The sequence below is a fragment of the Toxorhynchites rutilus genome, chromosome 3 (assembly GCF_029784135.1).
Source record: "Toxorhynchites rutilus septentrionalis strain SRP chromosome 3, ASM2978413v1, whole genome shotgun sequence".
NCBI classification, from domain to species: Eukaryota; Metazoa; Arthropoda; class Insecta; order Diptera; family Culicidae; genus Toxorhynchites; species Toxorhynchites rutilus.
This window is the reverse complement of record NC_073746.1, coordinates 288,096,589-288,120,890: the sequence shown is the minus strand read 5'-3', so window position 1 is coordinate 288,120,890 and position 24,302 is coordinate 288,096,589. Positions and strand designations below refer to the sequence as shown.

The window sequence follows — 24,302 nt, the reverse complement described above, 5'->3', positions numbered from 1 at the left end:
TGGCTGTCATAGTGTCAGAACCATCAACGCTATCCTCGTCTTCAGTCACCTGGTATGCGCTTTCGCCTTTCTCGAAGTAATACTGTAAAGCATGGCGTATTTTCTCTTTGCCAGTGTTCATTTTTGATACGCGTTCCAATTGTACTAAGTCACGCAATCGCAAAAGCTGTGAGAGCAGTGTTCACTAAGAAATTTGATCTTTTCAATTCCACCTAGCGTAACCACTAAATATAGAATATTAATTGATTGGAAAATAGATGGACAATTGTAGGACAATTGTTCTTATATTTAAGTTGAACCATTAGTATTAACTTTCTGTAAACTTCAACTTTTCGGTGGATACATCCAATTAATCCGGAGGATCTTCGTAGCCACATTGGTTGCGCGTTCGCCTACTAAGCGATCGATCGTGAGTTCAAAACTCAGCGATGAATATCGATTCACGGTTGGAGTCCTGTCCTCTCTTCATCCATACAAGCTCCTCTTGATACTGCTCTGCTCTGCAGAGCCTGAGTAAATAAACAAATGGGATAAAAAACAATTAACCCGGACTATAATGTTTAAATAAATGCTGTTTGAATTCATCAACAGTTCCAGTTAACTCCCCCGGTTTATTATCACGTCGATATCGGTTCCGAAGCACTCCAGTCGATCACTCATTTTGTAGATTCTATTTTCATTGTCAGTCACAATACACCACAGAAAAAGTCGTGACAATTCATTTTCTTTTGAACTCCCCCACGCCACGCAAAAATTTGGGAATAACAGTTTAAGTTACTCATGACTTTTTATTGAGTGCTTCTAACGTTCGAGCGAGTGCTTCCGTGGCCGAGTGGTTAGCGTTACACCTACCTTGCCGGGGGTTCGGGCTTGATTCCCGTTCTGGCCGTGAGATTTGTCGTTCTTTCGACTGGCACTGGTGTTATTCGTCATACAAATCTGATAAATTAACAATAAACAATATTTAAATTCCAACTAGGTACTAATAAAAATGACGTATTTCTACGTTGAGAACGAAGAAGAACATTCGAGATAAGTTTCCATTCAATAATAAAATCCGTATTTTCGAATCACTCTTTGTTGCTGGCGATGGAACTTGATTATCTTAACCTTCTTCAAGTAATAGATGCTACACTTTTTTTTTAACCAAAGCAGTACAGAACCATGTGTCGTAAAAACACTATCACGTTCCAATTTTCATAAACCGAAAAACAGTTGTTTACGAGAATTGTCAAAATTACGAAAAAAGAAAAACGACCAAGAGAACTGTTTTCATCACCATCCAACATTTGGAGGCGGGAATTAAGTTAAGGTCCTCATAGAATGAATTCAACACAACAGAGGTTGTGTTATCCGATCCAAGTTAACAATAATCACTGTGAACTGTAAGCCCACCTAAAACCACCATTCCCCCCAATTTGGTTCCATTTGCTTGATTAATTCTCGAGTTATGCAGAAATTTGTGTTTCATTCGTATGACCGTCTCGCCTTAGAGAGGTGGGAGGACCTTAGAAACCTTAGAGTATTACCTTAGAAACCTTAGAAACATCTTAGAAACGTTCATGCCCCCTAAAATCTCCACATGCCAAATTTGGCTTCATTTGCTTGATTAGTTCTCGAGTTATTCATCCCCACTTCCCCACCCCCCTTTAGAGAGGGTGGAGGATTGTCAAACTAACATAGAAACATTTATTGCCCCCTAACACCTCCACATGACAAATTTGGTTCGGTTTGCTTGATTAGTTCTTGAGTTATGCTTCATTTGTATGGCAGCCTCCCCTTAGAGAAGGGGGAGGTGTGTCTATTTACCATAGAAACGTTTCGTGCCCCCTAAAACCCCTTACATGCTAAATTTGGTTCCATTTGCTTGATTAGTTTTCGGGTTAAGCAGAAATTTGTGTTTCGTTTGTATGATATGCTTATGTTTGTCCAATTTGGGTCAAATATACACCGTTTTGTTGGAAAATTTGTTGCCATTCTAAGGTAGCTTCATAATGTCTCTATCATAGAGGGCTCTGGAAATTTGGAAATTTTTCAATACGAGAAAAAGGTGATAATCGTTTGGCGCCAGGTCCGAACTATATGGTGGATGCATTAAACATCCCAATCGAGCTCTCGGAATTGTGTGGCCTTGCGTTGTCCTGATGGAACACAATACCTCTTCTGTTACCCGATTCTGAACGTTTCTGGATAATAGCTAGCTTCAGACGGTCTATTTGTTGACAGTAGAAATCATTATTTAGTGTATTGCAGTGAAAATTTTTTTAAAAAATTAAAAAAAAATTTAAAACAAATTAAATTGCACGTATTTTACTGTTGCATTATCGACACCATAAAAATCAATCACAATTTTAGCGGCCTGGCTTGCGTTTTCGCATTTATAAAATAAAAAGTGTAAAATGTACAAAATTTTCTCTTGGTTGACCTTCATCGTTAACATCTCGTAACTCACAATTGCATGGAACAAACAAAAAACCAGATGTTTTTTAGTGTGAAATCTTCACAACGAGCCTAAACTTAATATTGTATGATCGATATTACGCGAGATATTGATCACTAAAACCAGCTAACGAGAAAATAATGAATAACTGCTTCCCCAACCTAATATATAGATTCAAAACTTGCTACCCATGTTTTTTGATGCCCCGTCAAACCGGGTTTTATTTTTACGCGAGATTCAAAAGCAATATCTCTTTCCTCCGCATCACTAGATAGAGGCCAATACACGCGGAAGAGGGCACAGTTGAAGGGGGATAGTTTCAAATGTGTACCGCTGAATGCCCAATGCTCGAAACCAACTTATGTCCAAGTGCAATGGCAAAGCGTACGTACGTTCGCCGTGTGGTGTGTTGTTGTTTGCATCCAGTTTAGTGGAACCCATAATCAGGCGGGGCGTCTTCCAGCTGTGCACAGTTGGGGAAGAGGCCATAACGGATTATTGGCGGATGGTTGCTTCATTCATTTGAATACAAGAGCGCTGGGTCCCTAGCTGAGGACGCACACCGGAATATAGGTCAAATTGATTGTGTTATACATAAATTCGAACTGAAGTGCTCAGTTGCGAACAGCAGCTTCTTCCACTGAACGAGGAAGCCAGCAGAAAGTCAACAATTGCCCTTGCCAGACGATGGAGTTACAATTGGTGGCCCGATTAATGAAATGCTTCATGCCTTCATCAACCTTCGACGTTGACGTCGGGTAGGGAAATGGGTCGGAGTTATTTTATAATAAGCCGTTTGTTCCTGCCTTATGTACGTCGTTTAAATTGAGCAGGTCTGACTATTTTATTGCGGTACTCAGAATTCGAGCGAACGGTCGGCTCGTGAGAGTTTCTGTTTAGGTCACACCGCCAGCCCGAAAGTGATAGAGCAGAAACTTTTGAATATACTACCTAGGCAGAGTTACAGCTACAGGCACGTTATTTGGCAAGAAACAAAAACGCACTTCAGAAATCGCACACTTCATCTTGAACAAGCAGATTGCAAAAAGTGAGACAGACATCCTTTAGACTGCCTGATTGCTGTGAATAACTTTCTCCATAATTTGCATTTTCGCAAACTGCTTTAAAGCTTCTCCGAGACTGTGTACAAATACAGCAATAAACAGTCGGATTTGCCGGGTGGGTAGAATCTGTTTCGATTGCAGTGTATCTTAGGAGCAGTATTTTCATTAGGCATTTAATTTAAAATTTAGAGTCAGTAAAATCAACTGCAGTTGAGGTTTATACTTGTTTGGCATGGTTAATTATTGGAAGCTTTGCTGAATTTGTATATTTATGAGAGAAAGACTAACAGTGCAATGCGTTAGCTTAGTTCCTAACGTGCCAAGATATGGCAAAATTTGGATAGAAATATAACAAAATTGTATGAAAGCAGAACATATAGGGTGTTTACGGGCTTACTCTGAATCTTCAGGAGGTAAAAGAGGATCATATTTGATGAAAAAAAAAGTTCTACGGAACGATTCTGTTAAGAGTCGTGAGGGGGAGGGGCGCCAAGGTTGCATTACTTATCATATGTTGCGTTAATTAAGTGAGGGAGGGGGTCAAAAACCCAAATTATTAGCGTTATGCAAATTTGTTCATCATTTTTTAAATTAACATTTTAGTAAGTAAAAACTTTAAAGTTAGTGTTTTTTTTTTTAATATTTATCAATCTTCTCTTTTTTATTAATTGAAGGCATGAAACCTGTTATTGCGATAACGTCCGTCTTCAATGCTTAAATTATTTTTTCCAAATCATTATACGGAGTTTTCAATATATTTATAGTCCATTGAGTAGTATTTTATGCTAATCTAGTTTTGTTGGAATACTACTTTTGATACTTTCAAAATCAATTGAATTGAACAGAGGAAATGAACTATTTTGGTCAACTTTCGATTATTCTCCTAGAGCTATCAATTGTCTGAGGAAATGTGACTATTTACTACAATCAATAAACTTAATTTCAAGTAGAAAAAAAACAACCAAAACGGACGGATTCCAAACGCGGCTATTTTGGGAGTCCTCTACGCTCACTGAAGCTTCCTAAGGGCTAGGATGAGACTAGCATGGGGATTACATTACATTTACCTAAAAAACATTTACTCGAATTGCATTTATCCGAATACAAATTTTCCGGATGTAAAATTTATTTTCAGGTAAATGTTATATTCGGAAATTCAGTTTTGCTTGAATATAACATTTACTTAGACACTACATAGACCTAAATGTAGTATTTACTTGAAAATAGTACATATTCCATAACTAAAATATATTTCGATCCGGTTAACTACATCAAAATGATATATGTTAATTTTATGCATTAAGAAAAATAGTGGCGTAGATTTAGTAGGGATTGGTTTGGACGATTTAAGAATAGTGATTTTAGTGTTAAAGATAAAAATGCGTCCTGGTCAACCGAAAAAGTTTGAAGACGAAGAATTAGAGTCATTACTCGATCAAAAATTTCGTCAAATGCAAACAGAGGTTACAGGGTCATTGGGAGAAACTCGACAATCTATTTCAAAACGACTCAAAGCTGCAGTATACATCCAAAAGCATGGAAATTATGTTCCATACGAATCGAAAGCGAGATATGTTGAACGTTGATTTTCCATGTCCGAAATGCCTCTAGAATGGCACAAAAGAAAGTCTTTTTTTCATTGCAATTTTCGCTTCGCTTTTTTTTAGAAACCCGACCAACCAGGAACATCAACGTGGAAGTCGAATATCCACGGTGCCAGAGTAATGCTCTGTATACCGCGTTCTGATTGGTGGATTGGCACATGCAATCAGTTCCATTTGTATTCAATAGAAATAAGAATACTTGGCTGTACAACGAATTATGCGTCCGATGCTTGATTTTTTGCTTCCGATTTTCTTGATTTGACAACGTTGCCCTGAGAACGAATACTACTTGATATGATGACGACGATGTAGGTTCCTACGATGCTTTCGGGCGCGAACAATATCTAGTTAGTTTCGTGTGCTGTTGTTTTCACATACCACTTTTTGGTAGCAGTTTTGCTGAAAATTTGGAACTGAAGCTAAAGAACAATTCCACGTCAAATCAGGCGATAAACGGCCAAAAATTTGACGCGCCCTCTTCGTGTTTTTTGAAACTTGGTACATATGATGCAAGCCATCCAAAATCACAATTTTCCTTATCATATGACCAATTTAACATATTCGTCGCCCAACGCAATGTTTTTGAGTTCCTTGCGGTGCCCAACTTGCGGATAAATTATGAAATGAAGATCTAACTCAGTTTGTAGACAACTTTTAACATGATCTAGTTTTTTTTTTATTTTGAAGACTAATTGACAACATTATCACTTAACTTAAATTAACACAAAGTCATATTATATGGGTTTCACATAAGACTGCAGTGAAATCATCCGTACTATAAATTAATAAAAAGTATACTATAAACATTTTACTAATATGGTTATGATTTTATTATTTTTCTACATATCATTCAGGTGCCTATTCTATAAAATACAAAAACTTTTATATCTCAAAACCATCCCCCCCCTATATTTTGTTGTATATTTTTATTGCACGGCACCGCTATACGTCAAACGTTGTTAAATTGAAAAGGTTTTCCAATAAAAATATACAAAAAAGTTTTTTTGAAAGGGAGGTGTTTTGACTTATAGACATTTTTAATATTAAATTTTAGTTTTGAGTAATATTTTTTAACAGTCTATTCAAAATGTTGTGTTTCGTTAATTGAGTTAATTGATTTTTCAACAACTTTGCCAAACATCATATTTTAACCAGACATGTATCCATTTTTCGATTTAGATTTGAGATTTTTCGACAAAATTATCAATAATTTTGAATGCACCCTTTTAGAAGATTAGTTGTAATTTAAATTGGTCATATTTACTTTTTCTGTATCAAGAAACTTCAGAGCAATGTTTACAAATCATTAAATTCAAAATTCAATTTAAAGTCAAAATTCTGTGAAAAATGAGTTCCGCAAATTACTATTTTATTGCGTTCTGGCCGATATGTAGTTCCTACAAAACAGCTTTACTTGCCTTGCCGCACAGTAAGCGAAACAATGGACCAATTGAGAGGCAAGTTTGGAGATCAATTTATCTTTTTGGACCTATAACTTAATAATTTGATATCTCTTGACAATGTTTTTTCGGGGTTACGTAAAGTCTCTGGTATAAATCAGCAACGATTGAGGCTTTGGAAAATACAACACTATACTATTAACTACCGTTCCGTTTTCAAGTACATGTCGGACTCGATTATATACTGACTCGATTATATACAATTTTAGACTCGATTATATACAACTTCACCTGCGAATGACGGATCTCTATAGTAGCATGTAGCATAGTAGCTTCTGGCCTTCGGGTGGCGAATGTACTAACATTCTCTCCCTTCCCCTGGTGACTGTACGGAGGTGGTCAGCGTCGTTATTGACTATTTAAAGTTTTATTCACCGAAACTTGCACAATGAGAGTGATTTGCTATTCCCAAGCGTCATTCGGTGTGTTCATTGTACAATTTCGCAATTTGTTTCGGAGAGCAACTACGAAGTGTACCGTCTACCCAAGCTCAAGCTCAAGCTCAATTTTAGACCCGATTATATACAGTTTGGTGCTCCCTTGGCCGAGCGGTTAGCGTCCCATATTATCATGCCGGGGGTTCGGGTTCGATTCCCGTTCTGGACGGGGTAATTTTTCGTCAAGGAAATTTCTTCCGACTTGCACTGTGGTCACGCGTTTTCTAGAGCTTGCCACATTACATTCAAGGCGTGTTATACGACATAGAAATCTCAACTAAATACACCTATCCCTCGATTTACACTGAAGATAGGTTCCCGATAAAACCGTGTAGAATGAAATCTTAGATTTTGCTATATAAAACCGTGTAAAACGAAATAAACTCTCAATATATACTCAATTCAATCATTTATTTAAGTGAAACAATTATAAAAACAGCTTATGAAATTGATTATAGGTTCTGGATACAAATAAACAAAGAATTCTTCAAGAAACTAAATAGTTTATTCGCTATCACCACTTTTAGGAACTATCAGTATTTTTATTCTGATTAGTATAAAGTCATCCTTACCACTTGAGCATTCCTGATGTGATTCTGGTTCAACAGTCGACGAATTCGGGAAGATCTCAGATTCGACTTCAGACCTAGTGATAAAAGATTCAATTAACAGCTGCGTAGATTTGTTTTGCTCTATTTATCCTTAAATTTATTAAAGAGATTTCCTGCCGAAAGCCGATAAATATAACTTTCTTTTACTTTTCATTTTTGTCTTGGCATTCTAACATCTTGAAGAATTTACACAAATTACACATCAAAACTCCAAAAGTAATAGCAAATTGATAACTTGCCAGTTCAGGGACATAAAATCGCAATCGTAGTCAAAACTATGATCCTATTCTATTTGCTTACATATGAACTACATATATACATTTTTCAAGTTTTTCTAAATTTGTTATTTCATAAACTGTGTAAAAGCGAAATCGTGTAAAACAGGTACCGTGTAAATAGGGGGATAGGTGTACTACTAATAAAAATGACGCAAGTAATACCTACGTTGAGAAGCCAAAAGTTCCACTGGGAACTTTAGTGACTGGATGTATATACAATTTGAAAAAAAATATTTTTTTTATATTTCAAATATAACTCATTACAAGAAAAAATGTAATATTTCATAGTATGTAGTATAGTCGTGTAAAAATCGTAAAAAAACACCAGGAATTGTTGCAGCGAAATTAAGAAAGATAAAAATTAGGTGTCAAATAACAAATTGTAAAGTAGTTAGAGAGCTTCAATTTGGTTGATAGAAACAATCATGTTTATTATGCATTTTTGGATTAAAATTGATAGTAACACTTATAACTCTAATACTCTAACTTATAAGTTTCCACTTCCAAAGTGTTATAGAAATCCACTAATTTAGATGTTACACAATTTTCTCATCTTTCAAATTGAAGCAACAGAATCGTGCTACGAAGCGTACTTTTTGAAGTAGAGCCAGTTTAAGCCAACAGAGTTCGAAACAAAAAAGAAGTTCAATAACTCTCATCACATATGATCCTCATTCTAAACGATTCATAATCAAAAAAAAATGTATATAAAACAAACTTCTTTCTTTTGAAATTAGGTGAGAATCAGAACATTTTTAATACCCTCTTCTAAAGTGCAGTGTATCCCGGAAAAAGCGTTCTCCATAGATCAGAACAAGTGGTAGTCCGAATGAGAAAAGGTCTGAGCTATAAGAACGGTGATGGAAAAACATCCAGTTGAATATTCTCTCCCGATAGCTTGTTATAGATGACACTCTTGTGATCCGACAAGGTACAAGGCAATACCCTGGTTGAGTTTCCTGGTAGGCCGGCTTTTAGAAATGCTTTTTTTTCGCTTAAGGCAGTCGTAATGGAATTATTTTTCGTCATAAGTAACAGTTCTACGTCGAGAAGATTTGTTCCAATGTATCCAATAATTATCGACCCGAGTTTCATAAATACGAAAGCAACAGAGATCACCTGCTCGCTCTGCGTTGTAAAATATATTTCGAATGTTTTAAACATGTAAAAAAACATTCCCGCCGTAGTCAGCTGCTCTGAGCCATTTGCCACTGCTACCATATTCATTTCAGCGATATCCACTGATTGACCGCAAACATATTTATTTCTTCAACTACCAATGATCTTGAAATCAGTACCAGCATTTCCTCCTGTGCTCCGAAACCGCACGGTTCTACTTTCTATTCCCGCGCTGCACAAACATATTTAATGCGTTCCGCTAGTTCAAACTAATCCAACTAGTTTGACCAGCGTACGTTGTAATTGCTTTGGCACTGGTTCCCACCGCTAACTCCTCTGCCCTAGCTAGACAGCAATGTTGATCATCCGCTATTTATCGCGAAAATATCACAGCCGGTCTTTCCTTCAGAAAGGCGGGTGTTGTCGGCACTTGCAGAAGCGAGTGCGCTTGGAGCACTGTTAGGTTTTCTGTTTTCCCAAGAAGACCCACGTCGCATGGGCTCCGGAGCACATTTATGGCCTAAATTGCATCCGTTCACTATGAGCGATTTCATACTATTAGATGTAGTGTATGGAAACTGGCTTACTTTTTTAAGAGGAAATTTGTGAAGCATAACTAACCGAGTAATCAGGAAGAGCTTCACGAAGACGGCTTCTTTGGAAGGTCGCTCGCTGTCTATATGTCATTTGATAGCAACGGCAGCGACTGCCGACCTCTGTGTCAATAAGAGCAGTATATTTGTCTACTCATTAGATTACGATTACGTCCGCTGGCAGCAACGATAACACATCACACATCCTATCGGCCTGTTTTTCTATGTTTCCTTTCGGTCTCGATTAATTAACCTACAAATTGATTACATTTAATCGGCGATACAGGGAAACTTCAATATAACGTACCCTCGATATAACGTCACTCGATATAACGTACACATTTCTAAAGTGTAAAGGAAAAAAAATTTCAATATTTTTTTTTCCTGATAGAACAATGAATTATCTGTATTGTGATGCTAAAAAAAGTTTCGTACCTTCAATCAATCCCGAAATACAGCTGGTTTTGTGATTCCGAATTCTAAATGAATCAAGCTTCAATCAACAGTACGAAGGGAAACATCATGAGAAAGGCTGGCTTCGTCTTCTGATTGAAGTTATTCATTAACTTTACTAAAACAGCAACACAATAATGTATCATAGACTACATTTGTGAGTACTTTATTATGCTTCGATATAACGTACAATTCGATACAACGTACAATTTTGAAAGTGAAATGTACGTTATATCGAAGTTTACCTGTATATACGATCCGAGTTTCGCGTTCCTCGCGGGCGCGTTTGAAATCAGTGTACCCAGACACGGGGCGTTTCGAAATAGCATTCATATGCGTATACTTCCTCTGCCCGCTGGGATGGATGAGTGACTCCAAGCGGATTTCTCATGTGTTCCAGCATGCATGAATATTTTCATTAGGACACGCTATGGCGGTAGCTTAGACCGAACACTGGCCATGAAAATCATTGGAATCGGTTCCACAAAACTCGACTAAGCATTGGTGTCGTCGAATCCATCGTTAGAGCATATATGGGGGAACCACGGGTAAGACGGACAGTGGGGGTATAATGGACAGGTTGTTCATTTGTTTACACCCATACCTCGCTGTACGGCCGCTCTTAATACGGCATTTCGCTATAACGGCCCTCTTCAATTAAGGCACATTTTCGATCACGGCCTAAAATGATTCGCTATAACGGCAAAACAAAATATTTTCGATGTCGATATACATCCATTCCATGCCAAACCGATATAATGTTTCTCAGATTTTCGTGAAAAGTGGTTGTTCGTTTCTTGTCGCTAAATATTAGACCCTTATTTTCTATTTTTTTCCATGAGGATGTTCATTTCCATTTTGGATGGTCAGAAAAAACAACTTTTCTCCTTTTTTTTTTTTCCAAAAATTACTTTTTTCAAAAACTCTCTTGAACAATTTGAAATATTGAAGTGATTCAGATGACCGACGTATAAAATTGAAGCCAATGAGCTAGTCTTCTTTAAAAAATATCAAGTGTGCGGAACAAAATTGGATTCTAGTTGCAGAGATCTAATCTAGTCGCATAGGAATATTGAACGACGACTGAAAACTTGTTAACTTTTAAAAACCATAACTCAAAAACGAAAAATAGCACTTTTCTGAATTTTGGATACGTTATGTAAAGAAAAATTCAGCTTTCAAGGAGAAATATCAAAGTAAATAGCACCATTGGTCCCGATCATGTAAACTATAAAAAACAAATACAAACAATAATTACGAAAACAAAACCCAGTTTTTCTTGCATGCGTAATATTTTTCATCTGAATCGGTTCAGTAGTTCAAAAGTTATGATTTTTTGAAAAAAGTAGAAGTCATGCAGATAATTTAAAAAATGGGCTCAAGATGGTAAAACTATTTTTGACGAACTTTGTAGAACATCGATTTTTTGGTAACTTTCGAAACTTCGAGTTTTTGTATGTTAGCAGTCATTTTTAATCACAAATTATGAATCCTGATGTTATTTAAAACAAAAATGGTTATTATCAATCTCCGTCTAAATGTAGCCATTCTCGAAATATTAAAAAAAATATTTATAATTTATTGTCTTTTTAATAGTAAATAGGCCCTTTAAATATGTTTGTCGTGTCATACCATCATGTTCATGAGATTTTATGAATTCGCTTATAATTTCCAACAACTTTTCCAAATACATCGTTATGGTAAAGACATATGTTTAGGAGTTACGTTACGAAACATTCGAAGACGTGTGGTTTAATACAAAACGTAGCGAAACTAAAAAATCTTTTTTATCTTAATACAAACTTCAATCAATCAAAAAAATTGTTGGAAATTATAACAAAATTCATAAAATCTCATGAACATGACGGTATAACACGACAAACATATTAGAAGAGATTATTTACTATAAAAAAGATTATAAATTAGAAATATTTTTTTAAATATCTCGAGAATGGTTGCATTTAGAGGAGATTGATAATAAACTTTTTTTGTTTTAAATCACATCAGAATTCATAATTTGTGGCTAACAATGATTGCTAACATACAAAAATTCGAAGTTTCGAAAATTCCTAAAAATTCGATGTTCCACAAATTTCGTCAAAAATAGTTTTACCATCTTGGGCCCATTTTTTAAATTTTCTACATGACTTCTATTTTATATGAAAAAATTAAAAAAAAATTAAAAAATATGTATTTTGGATATTGCAAATTGAATTTTTATTTTGTAAATAAAAAAAGAGTACTTTTTTTTCTCAGTCTCAGTTCTCAGAGAATTTTTTTTCTCAGTGTACATTTTTTTCATATTCAACCATCAATACTCTATAACTCTTTCTAAGACACTATTTCGGTACGAGTCATAGTTTTTGAGATATAAATTATCAAAGATTTCTCTTACTCAAATCGATACACCCTTTTCAAAAGTTACGCTTGAGTCAAAAAATTCCCAATTGCTGTGGAAAACTCATATTTCCTCTAACCCAAACGTAATACACACTTTCATTCGAATCAAAAATACTCATGTTTTGTCATTTATCGATCAAGGAAAAACGACCACAATACGAGCAAAGACACGATAAAGTTATTTTGCAGCACGACAATGCTCGGCCGCATGTCGCGAAACTTGTCAAAACATACTTGGAAACGCCGCCTTATTCTCCAGACATTGCTCCGTCCGATTACTACCTTTTTCGATCGGTGCAACATGGCCTGGTTGACCAGCACTTCTCCAATTTTGATGAAGTCAAAAATTGGATCGATTCGGGGTTCTGTGATCGGAGATCTGTGAATTGCCAGAAAGATGGGAAAAAGTTGTGACTAGCGATGGGCAATACTTTGAATATTAAATTTGTAACCATATTTGCAGAATAAAGCATTATTTTTTGAAAAAAAAAGAAGAAATTTACCGGTACTCCTATTATTTTATGTAACATGAAGTTGTTTAATTTTTTGTTTATGAATTATTGTTTATTTTTGGAATCTGTTATTTTTTTTTTTGTACAAATATATGTACTTGTATGTATTTTTGATTTAAATGAAATGAAAAGATAAAGTGCATTTTGCATGTTAAACCATGTTACATATTTAATAAATTTGGATCCGATCCCATTGAATTTGTAATAGAATAGTTGATTCCTCATACGGCTTTTCGCTTTGCGGCCAATTTTAATGGAACGTATCATGGCCATAAAGCGAGGTATGGGTGTAGTTGCATTATGAATTTCAAATCTCTGTTGATGGGAACCCCTTCTACATGTTATTCTATAACATTTCAACCATCCTAGGACAATAAATACTAATTAAAAGTGGAATAGAGAAGCAAAAACCGAAAATCGAACATGATTCCGCGTGTGGATGTAATTTTTGCGGCAATCGATATTGAGCATTTTGAGTGGCTTAATTGCAAAATGAATTCGCTGATGGTTATATTTCGGTTTGTGAGTTGACAGAGAAGCGATATTAGGCATTTGCAGAAAAGTAAATTCATTCCTAATTGATAAATTTAAATTATTGAAATAATTACATTGGTGAGGTTGAAATGGACAATCACATCCATAATCACTTCCACGACTAAGTCACAAAGTGTTGACAAAAAAAAATTTCGAGATGACGTTTCATGCAATTTGAAGACATTTGGCATCAAAAAAAAATTCGAAAACCACGATTTCCTTTACTTCCCCTTGGGTAATTTTTCGGTTTTCAAAAAACTCAAACTTTGATCGCTGTGCGACACTAGTCCCGTTTTGTCTCAAATTTCGAACAGTCTCAAATTCCGAACACTTAATTTTTAAATGCAAATTTACTGAACTTTAATATTTTCAATAATTAAATAATAAATACCCTGACATTCTTTGTGGTGTAGGCTTCATTCTAACATCATTCACGGATATCGATACTGTATACAACTTAAAATACTGAGCATTTGTAAAAAAGTGACTGTCAAAACCAGTGATAAAATGTTTGCGTTAGCAAATTCGGAAATTGAATCAAGTTTCGAAGCACAATATCCAAATTTTTGGGATTGTTATATTTTCCCGTAAAAGAATAGCTAATTCGCTTTGATTTGATATAACGATCATCTGAATTGGTCTAGTAGTTCAAAAGTTATGTTTTTTTAAATGCATTTTGGGTGTTCGGAATTTGAGACAAATGCAATCAAACATATTTGTAGTTTTTCACCATGAATATGAATTTTTAAATTAATTTTATGGTAGCCAAACGAAAGAAAAGGCTCTATTGTATCCAAAAACCACATTAACTTCGCGAAAAAGTACTATTTTGAGTAATGAGACACTGTTTAATGGCCAAAAAAGCTTAAATGTTCGGATTTTGAGACAAAACGGTGAATAAAGTCCGATTGAGCTGATATTTTGCACATGGTAGTTTTTCGTGGGAATCAACATTTTTAATCAAGTTCGCTTTGAAAATTCGAGGGTCACTTTTTTTCCTTTTCTTTTAGGCTTGTTTTAATTTCAGTAAAAAACATGGAAAAACACATTTTTATAAAACATTTGGCCAATTATTTCGAAAACCAGTATGTTGAACTGTAATAAACTGCTTTTAAGTTTTGGAAAACATAAGTTTCCAAAGATATAATTGAAGTTCTTCTTAACATGTCCGTCTTACCCCCATTTCCTCTACAATCCTACTGCAGACAGAGCGGAAAACACAGATGCAACGCCACGATTGGGACGAAGACGTATAGCTCGGCGTGCCGCATCAAGATGGAAAGTTTAATTAGCTAGACAGGCGTGCAAACGTGCGTTCAAACTTTTAAATGTTGCAACCCACAACAACTTTGCGTCTATCATGGGTAGTTGTTAATTGCCAGTTGAAATAACTGTCCATAATTTTCGTGAAAGTGATATAAATTTTCAATCACCTTACATAGTGGACAGCAATTACGATTTCTTATTTTCGTGAGAAAATTTGCAATAAACAGGAACACCGCGTTGTTTCAAATGACACCCGCCAACAATTATATCACGCTTATTAGATAACAATCATGAATTCATCTTCGTAAATTTCAATTTCAATTAATTTCTGTATTTTCATCTTCATCTCTCTCCCACAGGCGGTGAAGCAGTTCATAGATCTGATAAACAGTTCCAGCAGCGACCCGCACCGAAAGGTGGTCACACCGGCGATCGCGACCAAGTTCCTGCTGGCACGCAAATTCGACATTCCCCGGGCCGTGGCGCTCTACGAACAGCACGAGCTGATCCGTCAACGCGAAGAACTGTACGGATTCGATCCGCTTAACGACCCGCTGCGGACGGAACTCGAGACGGGGAAGTTTACGATGCTGGTAAGTGTAGTGTGCGGCGCGAAACATACGCCGAAAGTTTTGCTACCCTCTAATTGAATTACGAGCCTATAAATGGATTCGCGCGGCGAACCGAGCCGTTTTCACTGTGGTTTGCTTCTTCCGCTGCTCTTGCTGGCCGGATCCGTTTCGGTCGGAGATATGATGGTGCGAAGGCGATAATTACGCACAAAACCAAAAGAAACGACCCGGCGGGAGCATGGGAAGAGAAAAGGAAGCATTGTTCAATCTGTAAAGGTGTTCCGTGGGGAAGAGGGGGAAATGTGATCTTGTTCGTTAGGAAATTCAGCGCAAAGCAGAAGATGCATAATTTACTGTTTCCTTGCTTTGTTGTTGACCACAGGCCGAAGGTAATTAGCAGGATGAGTCGCGTCCGGTCCGGGACGGAGAATTGAGTTTGCGAAACTTGAGCGCCATTAGAGAGTCATCACTGAGAAGGAGTTTCGCTTTTTCATCATTTTATCGTTTCAATCGTGTTTAACTTTTGCACTGGAATTGCCGAAAGCGGAAGCAAAAGAAAATAATGGTTCGCTAAATTTACGTGTTCAAATATGATAATACACGATCTCGGAGATTTTGCGTCTCTATCTGCCGTCGTGAAACAGATTTCTCGTTAGAGTGAGAAAATTTGTTTTGTTTTTATACTTCAATTATATTTCGGATTAACAGCAAACATACTTGAATATGAACTTTTACACGAGTTTCAATATGAAAGGAAATATGAAATGATTTCAGATTACGGATCTCTGATTCCAGATTCCAGATCATGAAAATTCAGATTAAAGATTCGGATTGAATACTAAGTTCCAGAATCGGAATTTAACGTTACGTACTCTCAACACAGATAATTCAAATACGGATTCACGGATACGCACCGATTCAATTAGCTTTAGACGAAAGTGAGAATAGCATTATACACTGCGTTTCACAACTATAGAACCACTCATTTTTTCTGAGTTTCCAGAGAAATGTAAGAAGTCGGTTGAATTGATGTATATAGTGTAGAGTACAATAACTATTTATCTTCATTTATAAGACTGGTCATTTGAACTTTATTGTTGTGTTCAGGCGCGAAACATTCAAAAAACTAGAATTCCAGTGTTTCATAACTATAGAAACAGATGGAAAAACTCTCACTTCTTTACAGAATTAACGTCAATTTAACATAGATTACGATGAGTTTTCAATTCGTAGGTCATCTTTAGTTCTGAATCAGTTGAAATAACCCATTCGAGGAGGTTACGACCAAGCTGCGCCTTGTTATAGTGGGTATCTCGTTCTACGCAGAGTATACTTCTCGTTTAAGCTCTTCAAATCACTCATACTGCTTGTAAGCTGCATCTACTATTCGTCTGATCACCCTTCATAAGTTCCTGACAGGATTTTGATTTGGTAAACAAGCTGACAAGTCCAAAATCTGAAGCCCCTATTCATTGAACCATGCAATGACCTTCCAGATTTTATGAATTGTTGTCAAATTACCCAATTATCACATTGTTTTTGATGCAAAAACAGCAGTAGATGATTCTGAAGTACTTCGTTGCACCTCTGACTGTTCATTCGTGTTGATGATAAGCTATCTAAACCAGGCCTTTTTGAGAAAATTCTCCCCAACGCCCAACGCACTTCTCCACCAAGCCTAACAGTTATTAAGTCTTTAAATTAGTGAATTTGTCGCCGATCATAACAATTTAGATTTGTTGCGAAGTATGTGTACCACTTCTCAGACTATCATCCCTGAAGACAGTTCTAAGTTTGTTCACAATCTCAATGAAAATAATTAATTCGGGTAATCAGCAGAAAATTATCCGCAATTGTGTCGGTGCTGTTTGGCTATGCCCCCAGTGTCGTGATTCGCCAGTCGGCGTAGAGCAAAGAGACCCAATGTTGAATCTGATCTTCGCTCGTTTATCTTCGATCATGAAATTGGTCGGGGCTCAAATCGATGTGACCCGTTCTTTATGCCGTGCATATGGAGAAAATATTCCCCGAGCTAGTTGCTGTAACCGCCCTCCTCATACCAATGCTACTATCGATGCAAACGCATTCAATGAGGAGATCAATAATCTGCAATTTGAATTCACCAATGTATTTGAATCGTTTTCTGCCGACTCTGTTTCGGGTGACCATAATAAACGCAATCGCACCAGCAGCGGATCTTCACCGCAACTCATTACTACTCGTATGGAGAAAAGAATGCGTACTGATGCTTCCGTCAACACTTCGGATCTGATGAACATCGCCGAGGAAACTCCAGCCGTTTCTACTTTTTGCGCAACAAGCACCGGTTGCGCCATCGAAAGTGCTATCAACAGATCAACAGTAGCGAGTCCGTCAACTTCTCCCCTTGAGCTAGCATCTTCAACTACTGCTACAACTTTCAACGATACTACAGCTGTTTCCGAACGAATACTTAACTCAGCTGTAATAGCAACATATGTGCACCGTTCATCTTCGCCTGTGCTGGCTACTTCAACTAGTTTCACAGGTAACGTTCTACATAGTATATGCACAGCCGAAGCTGGTCGCGATACTACGTCTCTCATTCACTTTCAACCGATACCAGGCACGACGACTGCTAGCGACAAGACCAACGCAGCCTGTTCTACACCATCGTCGCCGATTCATATCGTCATGTCCGATCGAACTAACAACCTGCTCGCACCGACTGGACCATCCATTGTCAGAAGTGCTTCGAATTCCACCGTCATATTTAATAGCAACGTACCCGATGTGAGATCGGAGAGCTCAACTGTAATGCCATGTCTTGCTCATCATTCGCCATCATTGGTAGCAAATGCAGGTAATGCTAGGGACGACCAGAATGTGCACAGGAATTACACGACTACGAATACTCTTCCTACGCTCTCCGTTGTACCGGTCACGAAACCGTCAAACTGGTTTTATCTCACCCGGTTCTCACCTTCCGAATCTCCGAAAAACATAATTCAATTTATTTCTGGGAAATGCGCTTGTGATCCTTCTATTATTCGGTGTCACAAGCTGGTTCGGCAAAATAGGGAAGACAACATCCCATCATCATTCATTTCATTCAAATTAGGAGTCCCCGAGTTTATCGAAAATGCGATTACCTCTCCCGACTTTTGGCCAGTTGGAGTATCAATCACTCTTTTCGTAATTCGTAATCCAATGACAATCCAAACTGTACAGCAAAAATCACCTCGTCTCATTGCATCAACCTCAAATAATCAGCCTCGGGCAACCGCTCAGCCGCATTCTGATAACGCTCAAGGTATTTTTTTATGCAACCCTACAACCTCAATTGTTGGTCAAATGATGAACAAGGATCCGGTTCAACATGTTCAGAGAACGCGCGCCCTTCAGCCTCGTCAAAATCAGCGTCAAGTGCGAGCGTCACTTGTATAGATCACAACATTGTAATTTATTATCAGAACGTCGGTGGAATGAACACATCTATCGCCGATTACTGCCTAGCTGTTACTCCGATGCTTCATACGATATCATCGTCTTTACTGAAACATGGCTCAATAGCAACACACTGTCGCAACAATTGTTTGGATCTTGTTACATAGTGTACCGTCTTGATCGATCTGCTGAGAATAGTTGCAAACTCACTGGCGGTGGTGTTTTGTTAGCTGTTAGATCGAAATTCATCTCGCGTGAATTAATTCCTCCAAATGGCCATAGTGTGCAACAAATATGGGTTGCCGTAACGTTTCATAGCCATTCTACTTATATTGGTATTGCATACATTCCTCCGAATCGTGTGAACGACTCTGCAGTAATAGATACGTACATCTCATCAATTATTTGGATAAGGAATCAAATGAAACTAAATGACAACATCTTACTTCTTGGCGATTTTAATCTACCTGGTATTAGCTGGATTCGAAGCACATCCAATTACTTATATCCTAATTCCTCGTGCTCCTCTATGAACCGTATGACAGAAAGTCTACTGGACGGATACAGTACTGCTGATTGGTACCAAATGAACGGAATCTTGAATCACAACAATGGTATTCTCGATCTATGCTTCGTTAATTCAGAGATGGTCCACAATGCGACTGTAACATCAGATCCCTCCGCTTTAGTGAAAATGTGTCGCCACCATCCTCCGCTTCTGGTATCATTACTTGAATCGTCTCCGCCCGATTTTGCAAACACCATCGAATCAACTCATTACAACTATCGTAAATCGAATTTCCCACTGATGAATCGTTTCTTCTCAAACATTAACTGGAATGATATTCTGAATGGCCGCGATATTGAGGAAGCCGCATCATCCATGTCCCATGTGATCCTCTATGCAATTGATCAGTTTGTTCCTAAGAAAACAACTAAGGATCCTCTTCACCCACCTTGGACAAATTACCAATTGAAACGCCTTCGAAAAGAAAAACGATACTCTTTGAAGAAATATTCGAAATACCGTACTGATTTTTTGGAGGAAACTTTATTCCGTCGCCAACAAAAACTACAAATGGTTAAATAACACATTATTTAGAGTTAATTTAAATCGTATTCAAGATAATCTACGAATCAGTCCGAAGGATTTCTGGAAGTATGTAGATGAACAGAGGAAAGAGTCTGGACTTCCTACTGTGATGACACGTAATAATGTGGAGGCTTCGAACAGGGATACCATTTGTTCACTGTTTAGGGAACAATTCAGCAGTGTTTTCGTCAGTGAAACCCTAGACAAAGATCATATTGATGCAGCTATAAGAAATGTACCTTGCCTTCCGTCTGTTTGCACATTTGCTGCTATAAGTTCTAGCAGAGTACAAGAAGCCTGCCATGTTATCAAAAATTCTACAAATCCTGGACCAGATGGTATCCCTTCTATAGTGTACAAAAAGTGCTCCAGCAGTCTATCGTCGCCTTTGAGTCTCCTGTTCAGCCAATCACTGTCATGTGGAACTTTTCCAAAGGCATGGAAAAATTCTTTTGTTTTCCCGGTCTTCAAAAAAGGTTGCAAAAGAAATGTCAATAACTATAGAGGGATCGCTAGCCTTTGCTCGGTTTCCAAACTTTTTGAACTGATAGTTCTGGACTACATCTCCTATGCCAGCAGCAATTACATCGCTGATGAACAACATGGTTTCGTTCCCAAACGATCTACATCCACAAATCTAGTATTGTATACATCATTCATCGCTCGCTCTCTACAGTCACGCCAACAAATTGATGCTGTGTATACAGATTTCTCAGCTGCATTTGACAAGATAAACCATGAAATTGCCTTCGCCAAACTACAACGGCTTGGATTTCATGGCAACTTTCTGAACTGGCTACGTTCGTACCTGACCGATCGTGTGATGTCAGTGAAAATCGGTGACACTGTATCTTCTCCATTTCGAGTTACATCTGGCGTACCTCAAGGAAGTCACCTTGGCCCTTACATCTTTCTACTCTACCTCAACGATATTAATTTCTGTCTGAAGAGCCACAAACTCTCTTACGCGGATGATTTCAAACTATTTTGCACCGTTAATTGTCTTGATGACGCAGCATACCTACAGCAGCAACTCAACATTTTTGATGAATGGTGTGACATCAACAGGATGATTTTGAATCCAGCAAAATGCTCAATTATCACCTTTTCGCGGAAACGTTCAGCTATTGCCTACCCGTATAAATTACGAAATGTCATTGTGAACCGGGTTATGACCATCAAAGATCTTGGCGTCATTCTCGATTCTAAGTTAACATTTAAAGAACACGTAGCTTATATCACCAGTGAAGCATCCAGAGTCCTAGGATTCATCTTTCGCGTTACGAAAGATTTCAGGGACATACATTGTTTAAAGTCTCTATATTGTTCGTTGGTCCGTTCAATCCTCGAGTATGCTTGTGTGGTATGGTCGCCTTATTATCAAAATGGCGTTCAGCGAATCGAAGCGATTCAACGCAAATTCGTTCGTTTCGCTCTGCGAAATTTGCCTTGGAACAATCCTTCAAATCTTCCAAATTATGAAAATTGCTCTAATTTAATTGGACTAGACTCACTAAATCTACGTAGAGACGTCTCTAAAGCGATATTCGTATCAGACCTGATCCTCTCAAACATCGACTGTTCTACTCTTCTCCAATTAATTAATTTTAATATAAGGACACGAACTTTGCGCTCTCATACATTCATTTGTGTCCCCTCTTCACGCACTAATTACGGGTATAATGAACCCGTTTCAAGTATGTGCCGAGTTTTCAACCGCTCGTACACTTCGTACGATTTTAACTTGACCCGTCCACATCTGAAAAGGATTTTTTCTAATGCCCTTAGATATTAGATATTTAAGATATTTAATTAGAATTCAAGTTAGATTTTAGTATATCATTAGGGCACTCTTGTTCAGGCCTGTTGATAACAAATAAATAAACAATAAACAATTGATTGTTGATTGCATATAATTCCTACTATTACTCGGCCAGTATTCGAATTATCTCAATACACTCACAAAAATCTATTTGTAATAATATAATACCATTATTAGAATAAAACTGTTCTAAATCCCTTGTAGAAAACATGATGCACTATTAAATATGATTTTATTTTCAATTAACAATAATTGCACCTCGGTATTACCTCATTGGTTACGATATCGCCACTGCGCAAAGTTAAATTGGATACGTTTTCTGAATGAAAAATTTAATTGCGTTCAAATTTTTTATCTAAAAATGTGTTTATTTCTTTCTTACATTTTACACTTTATTTCCACCATGTCACATGCCGTTTCTCTCAATTTTGTATTTGCTAATAAAGAGCCGAATATCCGGCCAAACCACTATCCGTTTCATCACTAGTTAAAACCACCTAGACAACTGAACGAATTGGTATGATAAACACTTCATTCGTAAGATAAAATGTTTACGCGTTATATGCTTGTTACTTTTTGATCCAACAACATGTTTCAATAGCCCTAAAATTGCTTTCAAAACAGACTATTGAAATCACACCAATCGGTATATAAGCGAGTGCCGCTCGGAAGTCCACTCAATTATGATTGCGCCACGATTGAGGTATGATCGCCGAAATGAATGGATGTTTCCCTAACACAGACTTCAAAACCATGGGGCAAGGGGAAATCGACATTGCGAAATAAATGCAAACTGCGGGTACTTTTGTACTCGCTTACATTTTTGCAAACCGGAATGTGTTTTCCCAATACAGATTCCGAAACCAAGAAGTTGGGAAAATCGGCATTGCAGATACATTCAAGTCGGCAGTACGTTTATACCTCCATTCATTTTTACACTCCGGAATTCATTTTGCTAACAAGGCGGAAGTTTGAGCCTCGCGCGCGTTTGGTGAGCCTGTATTATGTTAAGTGAACACTGGCAGAACACTGATGCTTAATGAAATGTTTATGAGGGGTCTGAAGAGGAAACTGGAATTGGGATAGCTCATTCAGAATTGTCGTAAACTGTCTTTTTTTTCGGATGGTTGTATCTAGTATTTCTGAATTGTGGCAGATCTCTATCATGTTCTAAGTAGACACTTTTAGATATTGGGTTCAATTCCCAATCTGTCAAGGATCTTCCCGGGTTGGAAATTTTCTTGACATGCCTTAAAAAAACGTTGGGCCTGAAGTTGAGATTATTATTATGTTAATGTCGATACGGATAGGAGCATTGTTTTTCTTTTGCAGTTTTTGCCTATTTATAATGTTCGATTAATGGAAATTCATGCCTGCAATAGAGTCAGTTCGCTTTGATTTTGGTTTTATAATACTGTTCTCTTAATTTGGTTAAATATTAATACTATCTATTAGATAAATCGGCCAGTTCAAACCTTTGTAGGGGTATGAGGTGGGTCATCTTCATCATCATCATCATATCGTATCCAATGAGGAACATCCGAGGTATTGCTATTTGAAAAATAAAAATGATTGTTAAGTCAATGGCAGTCCTACGTCAACCTTGCGGTTATATCATAGGTATAACCCATGCATAGTTTTTGAATATTTTTTCGCATCTGACCAGAACCATAAAATTTATAAATCTAGTCTTATAAATTACGTTAGTTATTATATCTTATCTTGTATACATCATTTCAATCCAGCTTTTTATATTTTTATATTTTATATTTCTCTGGAAACTCAATAGAATTGAGTAGATTAACTTCATATACACGTTTGTTCTGTGCATTTCTATATTTATCTAACCGTGTTGACAATAACGAGCAGTGTGCAATGAGCAATGAGCGGCTAATCGCTACGAATCAGGCGCGCGTGAATCGTTCGCACAAAGTGCAAATGCAGCGTTCGTTCTACGGGCACTGTGGAGCGAGGAAATATTGCATCTTAAGCTCCGAGTGGTTAGCGGAACATCTAACATGCCGGGGGTTCGGGTTCGATTTCCGTTCTGGTCAGGGGAATTTTTCGTCAAAGAAATTACCTCCGTCTTGCACTGTGGTCACACGTATTCTAGAGCTTGCCACTCAGAATGCATTCAAGGCGTGTTATTTGGGATAGAAAACTCAACTAAGTACTAATAAAAATGACGCAAGTAATCGTACGTTGAGACGGCGAAGGTCCTCTAGAAAGTTAGTGCCATTTAAGAAGGAAAAGAAGAAGAAGTAAAAAAGTCATCGATTTCTCGACTTTTTGGATGTTGATATCACACATAGCGGCGATGCTTGTGTAAATCACGCGTTCGATATGCAAATGCAAAATGTTCTTTCTACGGACATTGGAGAGAATAAATACATATTGCAATTCAAGATCTACCCGTTTAGAAGACAACGAACAATTATCGTGCTGATGGAAGAAATAGTGTAAGGTGGTCTTAATTCGACCGGTGGTCCTGAACCGACCTTATGGATCTCGAAATGGCGCTACATATCGAATTTCAGTAGTGTTAAATGAAAGGGGCCACAACGCTGACAATTTGGTTGGTTTAATAGAACGACAAAATAAATTACGTGTCTCTGAGA

At 37.3% G+C, this 24,302-nt stretch overlaps 1 protein-coding gene and 1 non-coding gene across 3 annotated transcripts in view; one reads left to right on the top strand and one right to left on the bottom strand.

Annotated features, from left to right (window-relative positions):
• LOC129774774 (tyrosine-protein phosphatase non-receptor type 9) overlaps positions 1-24,302 on the top strand; it is a 146,466-nt gene that overhangs the window by 51,762 nt on the left and 70,402 nt on the right. For both annotated transcript variants that reach the window (XM_055778731.1, XM_055778730.1), the window contains one exon: positions 15,131-15,364. In XM_055778731.1, coding sequence (XP_055634706.1) covers positions 15,131-15,364 — 234 coding nt within the window. The remainder of the gene's footprint in view (positions 1-15,130; positions 15,365-24,302) is intronic.
• On the bottom strand, positions 21,848-21,987 carry LOC129780749 (U4 spliceosomal RNA). The gene has a single exon (XR_008744016.1). It is a non-coding gene; the product is annotated as a U4 spliceosomal RNA (small nuclear RNA).